This window comes from Dermacentor andersoni, chromosome 1, assembly GCF_023375885.2.
Source record: "Dermacentor andersoni chromosome 1, qqDerAnde1_hic_scaffold, whole genome shotgun sequence".
Taxonomy (NCBI): domain Eukaryota; kingdom Metazoa; phylum Arthropoda; class Arachnida; order Ixodida; family Ixodidae; genus Dermacentor; species Dermacentor andersoni.
This window is the reverse complement of record NC_092814.1, coordinates 23,922,726-23,941,528: the sequence shown is the minus strand read 5'-3', so window position 1 is coordinate 23,941,528 and position 18,803 is coordinate 23,922,726. Positions and strand designations below refer to the sequence as shown.

The following is an 18,803-nucleotide window of genomic DNA, read 5'->3' as shown; positions in this document are numbered from 1 at the left end:
CGCTGAGTGGATGGTTAAATGCTTAACGATTATCTTTCAATCGTCCATTAACCGAAGTTCCGTTCCTAGAGCTTGGAAACACGCCAAAATTGTACCTATTCATAAGGTTGGCATCACGACAAACGTAGGAAACTACAGGCCCATTTCCCTTACGAGCACCTGCTCTAAGTTACTGGAGCATATTATTAGTGCACACCTTTCAAATTATCTCGAAACACATAATCTATTGTCGCCAACTCAACATGGATTCCGCAGGGGTCTGGCTACAATAACGCAACTTGTTGAGTTGGTTCATAACCTCTCTAAAACAAACAATGACCGTGGACAGATAGATCTCCATTTTTTTTAGATTTCTACAAAGCATTTAATAAAGTATCCGACCAAAAAATGTTGTCGAAAATTGATGCTTTCTTTGAAAATTTTAATATAACTAACGGGTTCAAATGTTATCTTCAGTCTCGAGAACAATACGTTGAAATAGGTGGCTGTAAATCAAGTCTCGTATACCAGTACTGTCAGGGGTACCCCAGGGCAGTGTACTAGGGCCCCTCCAATTCCTAATATTTATTAATGATCTTGCCACAGACGCCGAGGAGGTTGCCATCGCTCTGGCGATCACCGAGGCCGAGTGTCGCACCGTGCTCAGCGACTCGAGGAATGCTGTGCGCAACTTTGCCAAGGGGCGAATATGCGCGCCGGCGGCCGCCATCATCGGCAAGCTCCAACTTCAAGACCGCGGCAGCACCGTCCGTATCAAGTGGTTCCCGGCGCACGCCGGCGAGTGTGCATCCTCACCGAACCACAACGAACGGCCCATTCGGCGGCGCGAGCGCTTACCTTCCGCGCCCCCGAGAGTGACCGTTCCGTGTGGTGGTTCGAAACCAAGGACAGATTGATCAGTTATGCCTAAGTAACCAAGTGTTACCGCTTAGCTCGAAGGACAATGCCGCCTCCCCACCCGGCACTCAGTCGGGAGGAGGCCGAATCCTAAGGCAAATACAGGCCGCGTCACTTCTCGCCCCCGCAATGCTGCACGGGCTTCACCCAGAGCTCTATCCGAGTGGGCTGTGCGGTGTTTGTGCAGCGGGTCCGGCGGACCAATGGCACATCATGTGGGACTGTGCCAGGTTCCCGACGGCAGCTACCTCCAGGACTTACCCGCCAGAACTTCAAAGTGCACTGCAGTCAGCAGACAAGGACTCACAACTATGGGCCGTCCAGCAGGCCCGGGGTGCACTCGAAAAGCACAAGCCTCATGACCCACTACAAACGGGCCCAACTGGGCTAGTGCAGAGTAGGGTATAACCCCGGGTCGACGCTTGGCCAGCGTCACGACTCGTTAAATCGTCGTTTGCCGGCACTTTATTAAAGTTATTCCTATCCTATCCTTGCAAATTGTGCAACTGTTCCGCTGCGATTATTTGCGGACGATTGTGTGTTATACAATAAGATAACGTCACTAGAGGATCAACTGGAATACAGGCTAGATTATAAAAAAATATGGAATGGTGTGGCCAATGGCAAATGATGCTGAACCTAGATAAATCTGTGTCTGTGTCCATAACGAGAAAAAAGGTTATTCATGCTAACAGCTACAAAATTCGCGACACTGAACTGAAAAAGGTAACTCAACATAAATACTTAGGTGTACTATTTACCGAAAACCTCAGGTGGAACGCACACATTGATATGGTATGCAACTTACGCTGTGGTACACCTGAAATAAAAAAAAAACCTGGCATATAATGCCCCAACCACTGGCACGCGCTGGAAAGCTTCGGCGCGCGCCGAAGGGTCAAATGCGTCAAAGCGTCGGTCGGGAACTCGCTGAAGCGGAACGTCGCGCAGCGATTACGTCTACTGCCGATGCTAGAAGTTTGCCGGCGCGCGGCGAAGCTGCGCCGGCGTGCACCAATGGGAGGCTGCGACGCCTCGCAGGTGTCAACCAATCGGAGGCTGCGGAGTCTCCGGCTGCTAGGACTGTAATGGCCGACCGTGCGGAGACGCCGGCACCAACGATCGTCCGAGTGTTTTGGACGCACGACGCGCGCGACAGTGTTCCTGAAAGACAGTGTTGTAAAAGTAGGCCGACAACGACACGATCAACCGACCGACGACCGTAGGTTGTGGCAGTGCGACGTGGATCCGAAGCGACTTCGAACGACGCCGACTAATCCAACCTGCCCACTGGGTTCCGCCGGGCTCGGTACGATCGTCTGCTAAAACAGCCAACCGAATCACGATTGCCGCAACGTCTGTGCTTGTTGTATGTGCATTTTGTTGTGCTCAAAACGAATGGAAACACGTTTACGAGCTCCGAAGTCTGGATAATCAACACTCGCCTATCGCCGATGTTGTTTACGTTACGCGTAGGCCTAGCGCGTCCATCGAGTTCGTAACTGGCGAGTGAACGAACTCACCTGAGAAATCTGTCGAAGGAAATGAATTTTCAGGTTCGTTTGGTGCTGCAGTGATTTAAAATATGGCACTCTTGACTTCGTGTGACCTGTGATGTGGTGAATGAACCGTGTGGAAGTTGGGTTGGTCAACCGCGGCGTGTTTCGTGTGGTGTCGGTTGACTCAAGTTTAACGGGCAAGCTCTGCGCTGTTTCCAGTGGTAAAGATAACTCCCGAAAGCGAACTACACTAGTAGCCGAACTATTGGAAGTACTTACATAATCAGCCGTGCCGCCTGTTTCAGATGACACTGCGCTCTTTTATTCGGCATGTGAATCCAGTTTAGTACAAGTTCACTGTACTCATTCACTCACTTCTTTCAAGTGCGACCGTCTTTTGGGCTAGTTGGGGATAAATCGCTCGTGTAGCAATCAAGAACACTGACGCACTGAAGCATACGTGGCAACGCAGTCATATTTGAGTCAGTGTGTCGTTATAGTTGAGCACTGCAAAAAGAAATTATCTGTTTGCAACGTGTGCCCTGTGTGCAGTGCATAGCAGGACCTGCATCATGCAAGACCTATGCATGTAGCAGCGTATACCACGATTGCTTCGATGCACGCTTCAGAAGCAGCAAGTACTGAGTCAATGAAACTGTAATTGAATTTTTATCTCACTTTTTGCTTATGGAAAGTGTAGATGGTGTGAGTGCATTGTGGGGAAGGTGAAAAGGTGTCATCAGTGTTTTGTGCAGTCAGTATGCTTAAACTGCTGGAATCCCTTCAGCCTCTACTAAAATGTTTCTTGCTGCGATACTATAAATTGTAGTCAGGACAAAGATGTACTCAAAACCAAGTTACTAATGCATCTGCCCAGAATGTGTTTGATTAACAAGTTAACGCTTCCACAACAACAATATGCCGATGAACAGCATATGTGCTTACAATAAATACATTCCGTAAAGGCGAACGACTGGGCTTACAATATAAAACTTTGTAGTAGCACCGTAAAAAGTGCTGCCATGCGTATCAGCCACAACGAAACTACTGCACGTCCAATCTTCTTCCTTGGAGGCACTTCTATAAAGACTGTTCGGGCCCTTCTCATTCTGAGTGTAGCATTTAGCTGTTCTCTCAACTTTTCCACATATGTCACCAGCACTGTATGTAAGCACCGGCCCTTTCTTGGGTTTGTTTCCCGTGTCTCCCTTCCCTGATGACCTAAGGTTTTCCGAGCACTCTACACTTCTATCATTCTGTCACGACTTGAGTACTGCTCATCAGTATAGTTCCCGTACCAAACTCGCGACGCTAACAAACTTAAGCTTGTTCTGCGCCGGACAATACGCACCCTTTACTCCCGTCTTTTCGGTTGTCACAAGCTCATGCCAGCCTTCGAGGATTGCCTCAAACCCCTCAAGTAGCACACCCTGCAATACCAACGCAACATTGCACTAGTCTATACTGCAGGGTGTTTGACGTCTCTCTAAACAGCACTAATCTTTTTTCACTTCGTCTGAACAAGTGTTCAGCACAGCCTGAGCCCTCATCGCGCCTCTATGGCCCGACACCACAACTCCATGATTATATCTGGCATGCAGCGCTTTCTCTCCACCCCCCTGGCGATTTGGATTCTCCTTTCTTGGAACCAGACTGAATTGGCACTCCTGTGTGTTGTGCACCTGTCGAATGTGTGCGTGTGTACCGTGCTGTGTTATTGAGCAAGTGTGTGTGCACACGAAGGGGAAGGAAGTGTCTTCTGCATCCTGCAAATTCCTGCTCTAGATGGCTGGTTATCAGATGCTCTAACATTCAGGCATCAGCCTTCTTTTTAGTCTAGTGTGCCAAGTCACCACTAAGAATATTATTATTATTATTATTATTATTATTATTATTATTATTATTATTATTATTAGAATCATTACTTTGACCACATTGATTGTGTCGAAGCCAGCGTGACACATAATTCAAAATATTTCTGGAGCTTTGTGGGCTCTCTCTTCTAAAAGGAGTGCCAAAGATGTACGGCTTCTTCATGAAAATAGTGGTGTTGTCTCGAACACTGCTGATGCCTTTGCAGAACATTTCTGTTTGCTATGTGGTGTGAAATATGCTTCAAGTAACCTTCCTTCTCAGTCTGGCGCAGTGTATGCTAACAGTCAATCAAAACCTCGTTTCCAAGTATATGAAGTGCCTTAAACTTTCCCTTTCTTGTGGTGTTGATGGTATTTCCTCCACAGAGCTTAACCCTTTGAGACGCTGTCTACACAATTGGGCACAGCAGGAGCGTGCATCAATAGCAAAAGCACTGATGAAAGTAATGGTATTTAAAATGTGTTTCATACATCTTGAAACACTTATTATTGGAACTGTGCTGCAGTTTTGAATAATGTGCAGAATGTTTTAACAAAATGAGTGGGAAGGTAGACGGCTGGGTGTTGTTACTCTGTGTCAGTGTGTTGTATGTAGCGGGTTCACTTCTTTCATTGTTTTTTACAATGTCGTGCACCAGGCATAATTGTCAAGTGGCTGGATAAGTGCTTTTCAAGCTTTTCAAAACACAAAATAGTACATGTTTTCATATTTTGTGTTCCTGTAGTGAGTTTTCGCATGGAGTCGAAATTTTGTAAACTTGACAAAACTCGCTAAACTATTGAAAATTCTTAATATTTGCTGCGGCTGTACACTTTCTACGATTCTGAGGATGCAAGAGATGTGGTGAAAGCAACTTTTCAATCAACGGGATAAAGTGGTGTCTGAAAGGGTTAAGATGTATGGAAGCATACTTGTTCCTCGTTCTCACAAGCATCTTCAATAGTTCCCTAAAGTCTAGTACCTTTTCTAGCACTCGGAAGGTAGCATGAACATTGCCCATGCACAAATCAGGTGCTAGATGTGCAGTTACTAACTGCCGACCTATATCTATCCTCTTCAGTGCGTCAGGTGTTTGAATCAATATGGGATTCCTCGCTTTCTGTTAGTGCTAAGAGCATTTTAATAAATGAACAGCATGACTTTGTGTGCCGACATTTCAGACTTTCAGACTATTTCAGACTGTCAACAGTGTTCACTACTGCATCGACTTCCAAAAAGACATTTTTTCACTCTCGAAGTGGTGCAGAAACAATAAGTACTCTTAAATGCTTCCAACACTATGGCATTAAGTTATATGCACAAAACGCACCATGTGAAATTTTGATACACCCTACGTGATGCTCCACTCCTTAGGGTCGATGAAATGAAAGATTTTGGTGTGTACTTCGACAAAATGCTAAGCTTCTCTTCACATAGATAATTACACAAGATGCCCTTCACGCTCTTGGAATTGCATGACGTATATTGCATGATTTCCACTCACCTGTTGTGTTTCTGAAATTCTGCTGTGTGCCTCCAACTACTAGAGTATGCCTCTGTAGGAGGGGGGTGCAGTGAGCAAATCTAATTCTGACCTAATGACCAGGCAGCCACTGAAACACGACGTCGTGTCCTTTCATGATCATGTGATGGTGCATTTCTCGTATCTCCGACACGAGTGTTTCACATGACCCGCGACGGAGAGATGACAGAAGACATTGTAAGGCCGCCTTTGAATCGCAGAATATTGCCCACCGATTAGCCGGTTGGTTATTAATATAATCAACGGCACCTCGGAGGACAACAAGCTCCGAACCGGTCGATGTTGTCAAGTGAGAAATCTTGTATTGGATGCTTAGTGATCGTGATGGTATAACCACTGCGCTGGTGGAGCTGGTCTGAGTGGAAGAACCATCCGTATATATGTGGACTCGATCAAAGTAGAAAGTGTGCAAACAATCCAGAGCTGCTTGCTTCAAGGCCAAGGTAGGCAGGACGGTCTTCTTTCTTATCCCTGGAACCGTAAGACGCACTTGAGGTTGTTTTAAACACCACAAAGCTGAGGTTGAACGTGCTGAGGGTGTGAAGCCCGATGGTAAGGAGGCACGATGGATGCTGACCTTGTTGGAGAAGGACGCCTGTGGTCGTCGTTCTGGCATGAATTAAGAAAGTGCAATAATATGCTATGTGCCTGATCATATGCATTGTGCTATTCATTTCTTCTGAGTTTTAATAATGGCTGGCTACTGTATGCAGTGTTGTGCAATAAAATAATATGCCACAGCAATTATTGCGTGCCTCGCAGAACAAATTGAATATATCTTTCTCAGTCAAAACATCATAGCAGGCTGAAAACAATAAACTGCAATTTTTCTTTTTGTGGTGACGAAGTGTATAAATTGTGAAAATAACCTGTTTATATATTTCTTATACTATGGAAATGAGCTGCTCCCATACATTCGAATAAGTGCTTCAATAGTACGACTTCGCAAAGGGCAACGAAAGACTCCTATTAAAACCCTCTAATTCTCAAGCTTGTATTGTCTGAAGGTATGTCATTTGATTAATGTAAAGAAAGGCAAACTTGATATGTGGAAACCACTTACAATAGAACATGGCCCTTACACTGTGAAAATGTTTTGTAGCAATACACTCAATGTGAAGGCCTCCAGATGCGGTGTTGATGCATCAAAACAACCTGGAATAATAGAGGTGCTCCATGGGCTAGATTTGGCAGAATCAAGAATTGGGGGGAGACAAGATACGAATTGCATACATTTTAGCTATTCTAGTTTTTTTTTTTTTGAGTGCTACAGGTGTTTCAATTCTGTTTTGCTGATTTTCTCAGAACCCACTTGTTCACGTTTCTCTCATGCACCAACAAGCATAATTATATTGACACGGATGCTTTATCTGTATCCGGTTACCGTATTTCACCGGCTAAAAAATGTTAAACGTTATCGCTCGGTGCAGGATGCGCCTGCCTGAACGTATCGGAAGTTTCGCGAATGTTATCGATGGTTCTGTCTGTTGTCGACGAACCTTGCTAATCTGATTGCGTACGCGACACGAATTGTGTCGTAGTTTCTGGAAGGCGCGCGGGCACCAGCGAATAGGCTGTAACTTTCGACGAATGACGTATGCAAACCGACGCGCTTGACCCGCAGATGAGATTTTCTACGATTGCCGACATTGCACGCCGCTATCGTTGCGATTGAGCCGGCACTATTTATTTACCGTCACTACTACGTGGCAATATTTCCAACACAGATTTTTTTTTCAGTTATACATTGCACGCCTAATTCTTACATAGTTGGCTGTGCAATAAGCTCCCAAAAAATGAAATGGTGCAACAGTTTTTGATATATGGCATCGTCGTGCAGGTGTTTGCAAAGCGATCTTGCAGACAGACGACGCGCGAGCGCTGATGTCGATATTTTGTACACTATTGTTACTTCAAAAATAAAAAAACTGTTGCGGCAGGTGTATATTCATTATTCAAACGTGTTTTTTATATCTAAAAGCACATACAGATCACTAACTTATTGTTTCAAGCTTAGTTTACAGCAGGCTGTTTTAGGCCGGACTTTGACGGATGAAGACGGAATAGTCCAGCAACAGTGCGCCGCAGCCGAGGAGCGAGCTTCGGCGTGCGTCGGAGCTTTTCTCCAGTGGTTGCGCGCCCTTTCCCTCCAGCCGAAGCGAAGCGACGCGTTCGCTTGCCAGCGCGCGCCTAAGTTTTCGGCGCGTGCCAGTGGTTGGGGCATAAGACCTTAAAGGGCCCCTGAAACGCTTCGGACAAATTTTGTAGACGCGTAGGGTACAGTTTAAGTAGAACAATCGCACCACAATTTAAGTGAAGCGTTACGTGTTAATGGAGCTACAAACGATTACAAGTTTCCCTCCTCCCTAGCCATGCTTTTCCTCCTCAACTCGTTCGCCGAGCGATCGGGGCTAAGCTCCGCCTTCACTGACTCTGCGTCACGACGCGACGTCACATCGTCCACTTCCGGTTGTTTTGGAGCCCGCCCCCGCACGCGCGAAACCTCTCCGCTAGCCGCTTGGCCGTCGGCCCCAAGCGAGAGCTATCGAAGCAGCTTGCGTTGTGAGCATTCTGTCGTAGCGCCGAACGTGTCTGGTATTCCGGTAATCACACATAGCTGAACTTTTCGACGGAACGGTGGAGGCATAAACTCAAGCTGATGAAGGAACTTTAGCGTAGACGTACGTGAGCTGCCTGATCGGTCTCCACGGTCCAGCCACGCGTTGGCGCAGAGCTTAACCAGCCAAAGAAAGAGCTAATATTGCTATAACCGAGTCTAAAACATTTACAAAAATAACGTGTGAACGATTACACTCCTGCGAAAAATTTACACCAGCAGCAAAGAAGAATACATTTTGTTACTGCTACTGTGTGTGGTTGAGCTCTATGCCACCAGGTGGCTGCACCGTGCAGACCATTCTCATTTGCGCTTCTGTTCATTCCCTGAAACGACACGCAAGGGAACACGACCAGGCCATGTCTCCTTGCGCTTGCGTTTACCCTAATACCGGAATCGTGAAACGCTATTGCATTAGTAATCTTCCGGTGTAAAGTGACGGCCGCAGTTGCGCAAATCCTGGCGCCGATCGGATAGCGGCAGCCCGATGCGCTGCAGCCAGTCCGCTCGTCTACTGGCTTGCAGAGGGACAGGATGTCACAGCTTGACATATTGCCAGTCGCTACGTTTGCAGTCCACAACGCAACGAAGTCGGAAAGACAGACCGACACTGACGGCGGAGCTCTCGTCAAAGACGGAGCACGTTGTAACACAAGCAGAAGACACTTGCTGTGTGCCGGAATTGCTTAAGTGTACTGAAAAATTGTTCTTGTGCATTCTTTTATGTTACTTTGTCTTTATAAAAAACTAATTAACTAACATTCCAACTATTACGAACATTATTTGTTCACCAAAAGTTGGAAAAATTATCGATCACGCGCCCTGGTCAGCCAATTGGATAACTCGCCCTACTGACGTCATACGGGCGATTTCCGTCATATGGGTAGGGGCGGCTTAAAATTCCGCCGAGCAGTGTGCTGCGATCGGCAGCGATGTGCATTTTTAAAACCTTATAATAAATTACACGCTTTACGCGGAGCACTTAGACGTGTCAATTAATGATCAGAAGGACCTACTCTAACGACTCAGTACATTTGTAGAAAATCGTCAAAATAGTTTCAGGGTCCCTATAATAAGACCCATTATAGAATATGCAACAATGGTATGGGACCCACACACGGCAATCAATCGTCACAAATTAGATCGAGTACAGCGTTTAGCTGCTAGATTCATATTTAACAAATATCGCTATTGTCACTCCCCTAGCGAATTGTGCCGGAACGCAAATTTTCCTGCTTTAGAAGTTAGGACAGCAGTGGACAGATTAAAATTTTTCTTCCTCATCATTCATAGTAAACTTAAAGTTAACGGGTCCGACTTCAAATTGTCGCCCAACGCACGCTTCCGACATAGACATATCATGTATATCGAGCCACCATTAACACGAAATGACACTTTTAAATATGGCTATTTTCCTTGAGTAATTAAGGAATAGAACATGCTGCCCGATTCACTGGTTTCCTGCTCTTCTTTAAGTATGTTTCTGGGCGAGCTGCAGATTCTTGTTTGTTCAGGTCAAGAAGTGTTCTTTCGCCAGATCAATAACACCGCGCTGTGGTTGCGACGAGTGCAATTGTGTTCGGATTATTACTTCTGAGAATATATGTGAAAAAACAGTGCCTTTATTTGTATTATTATCATTACCTTCATTGTTGCGCGTGTGATTCTTCCTTTGTAAATATTAACTGTATCTCCATTCCTGTAATGACCCTTCGGGGGTTGACAGTATCAACAAACAGACAAACAAACAAACCGCGGCAGTCCTTTAAATTCTGAATCTTACAGAATAATTTTGAATCATCCGCAAAAACAAAACCCTCGAATTCATAATATTTAGCGACAAAGCATTGATAAAAACAAGAAACAACAATGACATTGAGGCACTCACGATGATGATACGAATTCGTTGGAAGCACAGCCAGAATATCTGACCATATTTCGATGGCTGCGAAGGTAGCTCTTGGGCTATTTGTCGTGCATGGGACAAAGTCCGTATATTGCAGTCCGTATAGTTGCAGCGGCGGTGTTTTCTCAACGACGGGGCAAAAGCGAGAAAAAACCAGCGCGCTGGCTGCCCGCTGCTGGGTGACGCAAGCAGAAGGTCGACTAGAGTGGTGCGGCTTAGCACTCGCTGCAGCCTCACAGTTTCGGTTTCGCGCGATCTGATAGTCGAACATCGTCCTGCTACATTTCCGCGGGTAATTGACTTTTTCTAGATCGGAAACTTGGTACGGTTTGTATGGAGGCTTTGCCTCAGTTTCCCAATTACGACGAGCCAACTGAAACTAAACGTCTAAGAGTTAATTATTGGAGTTTTGTTGATTCACGACTACGGCACGTGTCACCTTTCGCCCCATAGTCGGCCCCGCTGACCGCGTGTCTCTGAAGTGAACCGTCCTTTTATTTCGCAACGGCTATTTTAAAATATTAGAGACTTTTAGCGCGTCCGGTATTCCGGCAGGCGCGGGCGGTTTGCCGGTTGAGCAGGGACGTAAATATGAGCGGCCAGATTGGTGGCGCCAGCTGGTGGCTCAAAGCGCAACCACACAAACACAAAGCCAACTACTATATTCTGTTTAGCTACTTGTGTAAACTTTCGACAGCGGCTTAATCGGGTTCACAATTACGCCGCTCCCGAAAATTTGCACCAGCAGTGAAGCAGGATATCGTGGGTTACTGCAATTTACTGCAATTTACTGCAATATCGTGGGTAACTGCAACTCTACGCCACCAGGCGGCTGGACTGCTCCGCACCCGCTATTCCGGCAAATGGGGGTGGTTTGGGCAGATTACCGGATGGTCGGGGCGTAAACGTGAGCAGCCGGAGTGGTGCAGCCGCCTGGTGGCGTAGAGCTCAACCAGACAAACACAGAGCTAAAATTGCAGCAACCTACTGTATTCTGCTTCGTTGCTGGTGCAAATTTTCCGCAGCGATGTAATTGTGAACACGATAATGCCGCTGTAGAAAGTTTACACCAGCAGCTAAGTAGAATATAGCAATTCTCTCTGTGTTTGTGTGGTTGAGCTTTGAACCACCAGCTGGCTCCACCAATCTGGCCGCTCACGCTTACGGCCGCTCTCATCCGTCAAACCGCCCACGCTTGCCAGAATACTGGGTGCACTAAAATTCTCTATTACTTAATGTTTTCGTAGAAACACCCGGTACATACATACATACATACATACATACATACATACATACATACATACATACATACATACATACATACATACATACATATATACATACATACATACATACATGGTGTCCCAGCTTACTTTAGCCAGATTTAACTGTTTAACGAAGAAAATATTTAAAAACTCAGTGGAAGATACAATTATAAGACCTGCGGTCTTCAGAGGTATGACGACCGAACACCAGAGGTCTTAAAATGGTGTTTGCCACCGCATTTCTTCTTTATCGCAAAGAGCATGACTAAAAATAGCTGGGACACCATATATATATATATATATATATATATATATATATATATATATATATATATATATATATATATATATATAGTGTGTGTGGGACGCGAGCAGGAGGTTACGGACGGAAACAAACATGGACGCCCCCAAACACTGCTTTTATTCTTCGTGTACCTCCTTCTAGTGCACCGTACCGTCCTTGTTTGATTCGTCACACGCTTCCCCCTCCCGCCGAGAGAGTCGTAGGTACAAGGGCGGATGATATCGTGATAATATCCTCACATATGGACGATGTCAGTCTGGTGACGTCCAGCAGTGCTCAGGTGACCGAGGCTGACTGTTGCACTCCGGACGACTTATGGATGCCCCGATGAAGGGAGGTTTGGACGCATGGGAGTCGTGGGAACTCAGGTGTCGTTGCGACTTGGAGACACGCGATGTCTCCTGCACGAACCTTCGGTGGACTGTGTCATTAAGGCGACGTCTCTGATGGTCCAGTACGCTTAGAAAATGCCTGTCTTTTTGGTCCTTGTGCACAGCGTTGTCGCGGGAATCCTTGGCATGGGAGCAGTCCTGATAGATGGTGCTGAAGGTGTGTTCGACAACGTTTCTTTCTTGCAAAACGTCGTATTCGTTGCGTTCGCCTTGGGTTTAGTTGCCTTGTGCACTGATGTTTTCCTTGTTGTATCCGTGCTTTCAGCCACGCTCTCCGTCGTCGTCCATGTCTAAGTTGTCTTCTGGGTCCCTGAAGTTCTTGAAGTTGCGGACGTTGATCTTTGTGATGTTGTTGCGACAGTTGTTGAGGTAGCGTACCTATCGGAATATGCCTTTGATTACTGGCGCTAATTGGCGTAGAGATGAATGAGTAGTGTGTACACTGCTCCTTCTTGTGAGAATTGTCTGGTGGTGAGGGCAGTGTGGCAGCCTTCTCAGAAGGCTTTTCTGAGGCTGCCGCAACTACATGAGGAATGGGCGTTTCAGTAATTCCACAGTGCACGATGCCGCTTTGCGTGTGCGACACTTCTGCACTCGTAGCGTCTTGTTAAGGTGTAGTACGCAGAAGGTTTGAGAGTCGCGAAGCAGCTAGATCTCTAGATGTATATGGCTCCAAATTGTCTTCGCCTTGAAAGGTATGTGCGTTGGTGCTGGCACTTGTATTCTGATTTCGTCCTGGCAGTAAGCAAGTTGACTTCGTTTCATCGGAACAAGTAACAGCTGCGCTTGAGATAGGCCGTTGTTTGACAGCCGTTGGAGTGTCACGTGACGAGAAACCCGGTGGCGGACCGCGCGTACAAGACAACGGTGTGAGTGCGTCAAATGTCGAGAGCGTAGATGGTGAAGATGGTTCCACGGTCGTCATCATTATGCAAGGCATGCGTTTTGCGCCCCTCTTCTCGCGAGGATCACTACATGGGAAAGTTGTCGACGCTCTGGTCACACGTGACTTTGGTTGGAACTGATGATGATTGCTACGTGGAGAATCGGGTGACTGCGGCGACCCAGTTGTAATGTTTCAAGCTGTTTGATAATGAGGGAGTCTGCAGTATACACCTTAAATCGACTGATCATCTCTTCCTTGATTTTCTTCCATGAGTCATCGTTATGAAATATGTGCGTTAGGTATAAGCTAAATGCCTCACTGGAGACGTAGTCGAGGAAGTTGGCGACGATATCGTGTTCTAAACATGATGCAGCGGATGCGTGGAGCACGAAGAGGCGAAACCAGTCTTCCACCGGTTCATCGTCCGCTGTTGCGGTGCATTGGGTATGTCCATGGCCTGTGGTGATGCGGTCATGATACTGGTCGGTATCGGTGGTGGAGCTGTGCGCTCTAGGTTCACGGCGTCGTGTTGAGTACTTCCATGTTGATGTGCGGCTGATGAGGTGGCTGCCAGGTCGTTATCCTGTCGACTTGTGTGACGCGAGCAGGAGGTTGCGGACGGAGAAAAACATGGTGGCGCCCTAACACTGGTATGGTATGGTATGGTATTCCTTATGCGATGGCGCACACCCACTGTGGGGGATTGGCCAAGATTTGGGTGAAATTAGGCTATCTTTATTAAAAGACTGAAATTGGCAAAGCTAACTGGAGAAAACACTGCTTTTATTCTTCGTCTACCTCCTTCTCTTCTAGTGCACCGTACCGTACTTGTGGGATTCGTCACATATATATGTGACGACATCTACATACATATATATATATATATATATATATATATATATATATATATATATATATATATATATATATATATACATACATATATATATATATATATTTCAGGCATATACCCAGGATTTTTTTTCTGGAGGGGGCAACCCAAGGTAACCTTTCTATGCATATGACGGGGGGGGGGGGTGCCTTTACCAGAACAAATGTGAATAACAACCCACCATTCGCCATGAACATGCATACACCCGCAAAGGGAAATGAAATAAGGTGTATCTCACAGGTACGCCTGTGAGGTACACCTCTCCTTCGCTTGACAAACAAGGAACCACATCAAATGGACTCGCGCAAGAAAGAAGTGCAGGAAGAACACTGCCGAGAATAAGTAAGCAAGCGAAAGTGTAAAATAAAGATTTCTCTAAGTATTTTTTTTAATTAATTCTGGAAGAATTATAGAGATGTTTATATTTGCGGAACAATCACACTTGTTTATTTTCTGTATTATTATTTTTTTAATGCGAGGGTACATGCCTCAGGGCATACAGGGGTATGTGATGGGGTCTGCATCGTACGTACATGACATTTTTAACATTCACACTTCTTCCGGATCCCTCGTTTACTGCTCTACCAAGTTAAGTGCCAAAACCGACTCGTATTGTTATTTGGGAAGTTGTGTAACGATGCGTGGCCGCCGGTCCCGTACAAGCGCGTAGAGCGCAGGGCGCTACGGTCCTAGACGTACTGCGCCCTCCGCGGAAGGTTAGAAAAACACATCCATAAGCACAGCAGAGAAGTGGGTACGTCAGGCGGCTCAACTGATAACTCTAGAAGTGTCACTCAAAACGCGGAATTGTTCATCACATGCGGCGGCGTTTTCTCTTCTTCGTTTTTTAAATAGAGATGTTGATCCATAACTGTTTTCATAAACAACGGTTAAATTTGTTAATTTTTGCTTTTCCCTCCTGTTTGGCTGTTGCCTCGGCCCTCTCCCTATTAGCCCCGAGAACGACCTAGAGGGGCGCTGCCAGCGCCGCTCGCGTGACGTCAGGGCAAGGACTCGCGCCTGTTGTCTGCTACAGTTCGGGCGGTGTCAAGGCGCTTTCTGCGGTGTTTTCGTTTGCTCGCCCCCCTTCTCTCTTCTTGTATACTGACGGCGGTCGTTTCAAATATATTTTTGCGACGTCTACACTTGCGAAAATTTATTCAACGACCTTATTTCTTAGACGATAATGCAGCTCTCAAAGGCGACGCTACAGTGCCAGCCGAAGGAGCGCAAACTAGCCAACTGCGGGTTTTTCATGCGCGGATAGACAACCGCAAAAACATAGCACATAAGAATCCAGTTATGATACCATACCTGCCGCGGTGCAACAAGTATGTCACAAACGCTGGCTATATATGACTTCTACAACAGTTACGTTTATTTTAATCCGCTAAAACAGGTTTGCTCACGACGAGTAGTTCATGGTATAATATCAAACTTTTGCATTTCTTCACAGAAACGCTCGGCAGTAACACGAGCACTTAACTAATACTGCAGTTTAGATTATACAAGCACTACTTGCTTCTTTAACTGCTTTTCAAAATTAGGTGGTTCTTCAAGTGTTTATTTTAAACGGCGATAATTTGAAATAAAGCTAATGAAGGCTCACAGCTATTTACATAATACAAAAAGGAATGTACCAATATATATTCCCTTTTCTGGGCTACACGTTCAACTCACTTGAGAAACTTACTGGTGCCTGTTGCTTGAGGAATATACATGACGAATCTGTTTGGCGAACTGACACAGGCTGCTCGGCCTAAATTTTTTTGTGAAATATGCCTGTTGGACCGCACGGCTGCAGCCAGAAAGAAGTCGAAGCGTCAATCATTAGTAGTATGGGACATATTGAAGATAGCATAATTCCCCCCTGTGGAGGGTGAAAAATCAAGTGAAAACATATGTAAGGCTTGTGGTGTTTTCTTTATAAATGTTTGCGATTGGATTGGAGCAAACTTTATTTTGCCTGCAGTTTGGCGAGGTTCTCTTTTATATACCAACGAAGCGAATTGTTCTCCGTTTGTATAATTAAACTATGCTGGATCGAGACATGGTGAGACAGAAAGTGCTTGAATTTTCCTTTTCTAGGCAATCTAAGCTGCGCTGTGGTAGCTCGAAAATACTTTAGCCATTCCGATTGGCGCTGTAAAAAATGCTTTATGATTTCAATTCGAAGTTGTAGTGAACTGATGGGTTTCGCGAACAAAGCGTGCCTCGCCATACCGACAGTCGGTTGCTACCGTTGCGTGATCAGGGGTGTGCCATATTGTCGATAAAGGCTACTGAGGGCTACTATGAAACATTTAATCGCTTCCAATTGATTGGTTCTCGATCTTAACAACGAAAATTTTCTCTCAGATGATTGCTACTATGGTATTTGTGAATTAACGACGTAAATACTCTACATGACGCGCTATAGTGTTAGCAGCCATGAGCAATTCGTTTTTTGGAGGCCTGTTTCAGAGAGGGGTGAAAGTAACAGCAAACTTTTTCATAAGGAATGCGTGCCTAACTCTTTCTTCTACGCATTAATAAATGGCCATGTTTGACTAGTTCCGTATAGCTAAAGTGCCCGAAAGCGCATACAGGAAGCGCCACCAGCCTTCTCTACATACATAAGAGAGCAAAAGAGTATTTGCATAGTCGGTAGGTGAGAGAATTTTCCAAAAGCTACGGATGATCTCTCAATAAATAAAGAAAGATCATTTGTTATACAATGTCGACATCTTCGCATAATTGCTGAAAACATCTCCTCGCATGTAAACCCTAATGTGTAGTTCTATATCTGGCTACGCTAAAATACTTTGTATTTATTTATTTATTTATTCATTCATTTATTTATTTTGTTCACAATACATGATTGTTGTCATGCTGGAGACAAAAAGCGACGTCAACAGTCACCTGACCGAGTTTGGGATATGTGTAGTCAGGTGTTGTGCTGCTGAGTACGCAGTCGCGGCATCAATTACAGGGCACGTTTTTATGGGGACCATGTGCGGCTTAGACTTTGCCCAAGCAGTCAAAATTAATCCGAATCCTTCACTATGGCCTCTCTCATACAGCCGCTGTGGAATGTAGAACCCCATGAAACAATCGGCTGTTCAAAACGGTGCAGACTGCTTTTCTTAGACAAACCTTTCCGCTACGTGTGGGTGTATGCTTTCTTTTGGCAGCACATGAATGATGGATTGAACTATCATGTCGCCCCTTATCATTGCTAAGTCTGGCATATAATAGTGATTGAACTCGGAATATCTTGCGTGCTGCCCATTGTTTTGCTTACTTCGATGACTCGTTTAACATCTGGTTCCTCTCTCATCGCTGCCGGAAAAAATGATATCCAAACCAAATCATGCCGTACACTCATGTTCATGTCGCGGTGTTCTTTGGTGCAGAGTGGAGTCGATTCTATTGTTAGCTGCGTACGTGGTGTATGCGGTGTTCATGTGCTTCGACAGCAAAGCTGAAGCGTTCTTCCTGCGACACCTGGCTTTCCTGCGCGACGAGCCCCCGGCGTCCAGTCCGGCCGAGCCAGCGCCAGTGCCAGTGCGCCGCCGTGCCAGCCGCGGCCTCGTGCTCAGCAGCGGGGCGTCGGCAGCGCCTCGGGCGCGCAGCCTGGACGCGCAGCAGAGCGCCAGGCCGCCGCCGCCTCCGCCGCGGCGCAGCCTCGCACTGGACCCGAACCGGCGCCGCCTGTCGCTCATATCACTGCGCAGCCGAAGTGGCAAGTACCGCTCTGCTCGCTCTGTTTTTTGGGACTTCTTTTGTCATTGCGATGTTAAAGAAGTGTTCAAAGCTTCTGACGGTTGTCTGAGGCGGAGCCTCCGAGAACCCAATTGAGGACAAAGCCGTTTGTTTCTAAAGCACACACAAACTTTTATTGAAACTAGAAAGAGGATAAAACACACACACACAAAAAAAAAACACTCAAAGGGACATCACGGCAAGAAACGCATATAGGGCTAGGATGGTGTTTAACAGTACGCGAGTCCGGGCTGACCACGACTGCAAGGGCGCATAATAGTCCCGACGTGGAGAAGCGGCAACAAGATGACGAGAGAAGTGGCGCTGGTCTCACCAAAGGTCGGGGTGTTGGGCCGTTGATCGGACGACAAGAGCGTGACAGTTCTGGCTTGGAGAGGGAAGGTCGGCGGCTGGGCGGCGGCGGCTTTCTGGCCAGGCAACTGGGCGTAGAACACGGGCCCGTAGGCCGACTGTTCTCGTCCTGCCCACGGGCGCGGAAGCTCGCCGGCCTTCGGCAGTAGTTCACGATCGCGTAGAGTGGCGACGCACAGGAACGGGTTGGCAGGAGGCCCCGGTCGGGTGAAGTCTTGGTGGCTCGGGTCCGGAACCCGACGGCCTGTCTTCAACACCCGGTCCGGTGGCCTACCTTCTCCTGGCGTCGCTTCCTGTAACTCTCTCTGCGTCTCCCTCCACTCCTGCCAGTGCGCCTGGCTGTTCTGCCGCTCTGGCCGATTCGTCGTTTGCTCATAGGCTGCTTGAAGCTCCGTGGTCTCTTCTGATTGGATTGGCTTCTTCTCTTTTTTCATGCGCCGCGTGTTCACGTGCCGGACGCTCTTCAGCGTTGTCGTTTTCCATCCAGCACGGAATTCGCCTCGGCACGCGCACTACTTGTCTGCTTCTTGTCCTCTCCAACCACCGCACCGTGTCGCGCACTACTCACATCACAGTCACGTCGCCGCTTGCAACAGCCTTAGCAAACTCATGTGGGCCTTCCAGTAAGGAAT

At 46.6% G+C, this 18,803-nt stretch overlaps 1 protein-coding gene across 2 annotated transcripts in view; it reads left to right on the top strand.

Annotated features, from left to right (window-relative positions):
• LOC126545236 (probable sodium/potassium/calcium exchanger CG1090) overlaps positions 1–18,803 on the top strand; it is a 164,208-nt gene that overhangs the window by 104,618 nt on the left and 40,787 nt on the right. The window contains exon 5 of one of the 2 annotated variants that reach the window (XM_055061252.2): positions 17,514–17,779. In XM_055061252.2, coding sequence (XP_054917227.1) covers positions 17,514–17,779 — 266 coding nt within the window. Of the gene's footprint in view, positions 1–17,450; positions 17,780–18,803 lie in introns of both variants that reach the window. The other variant, XM_050193001.3, reaches the window with a different exon arrangement.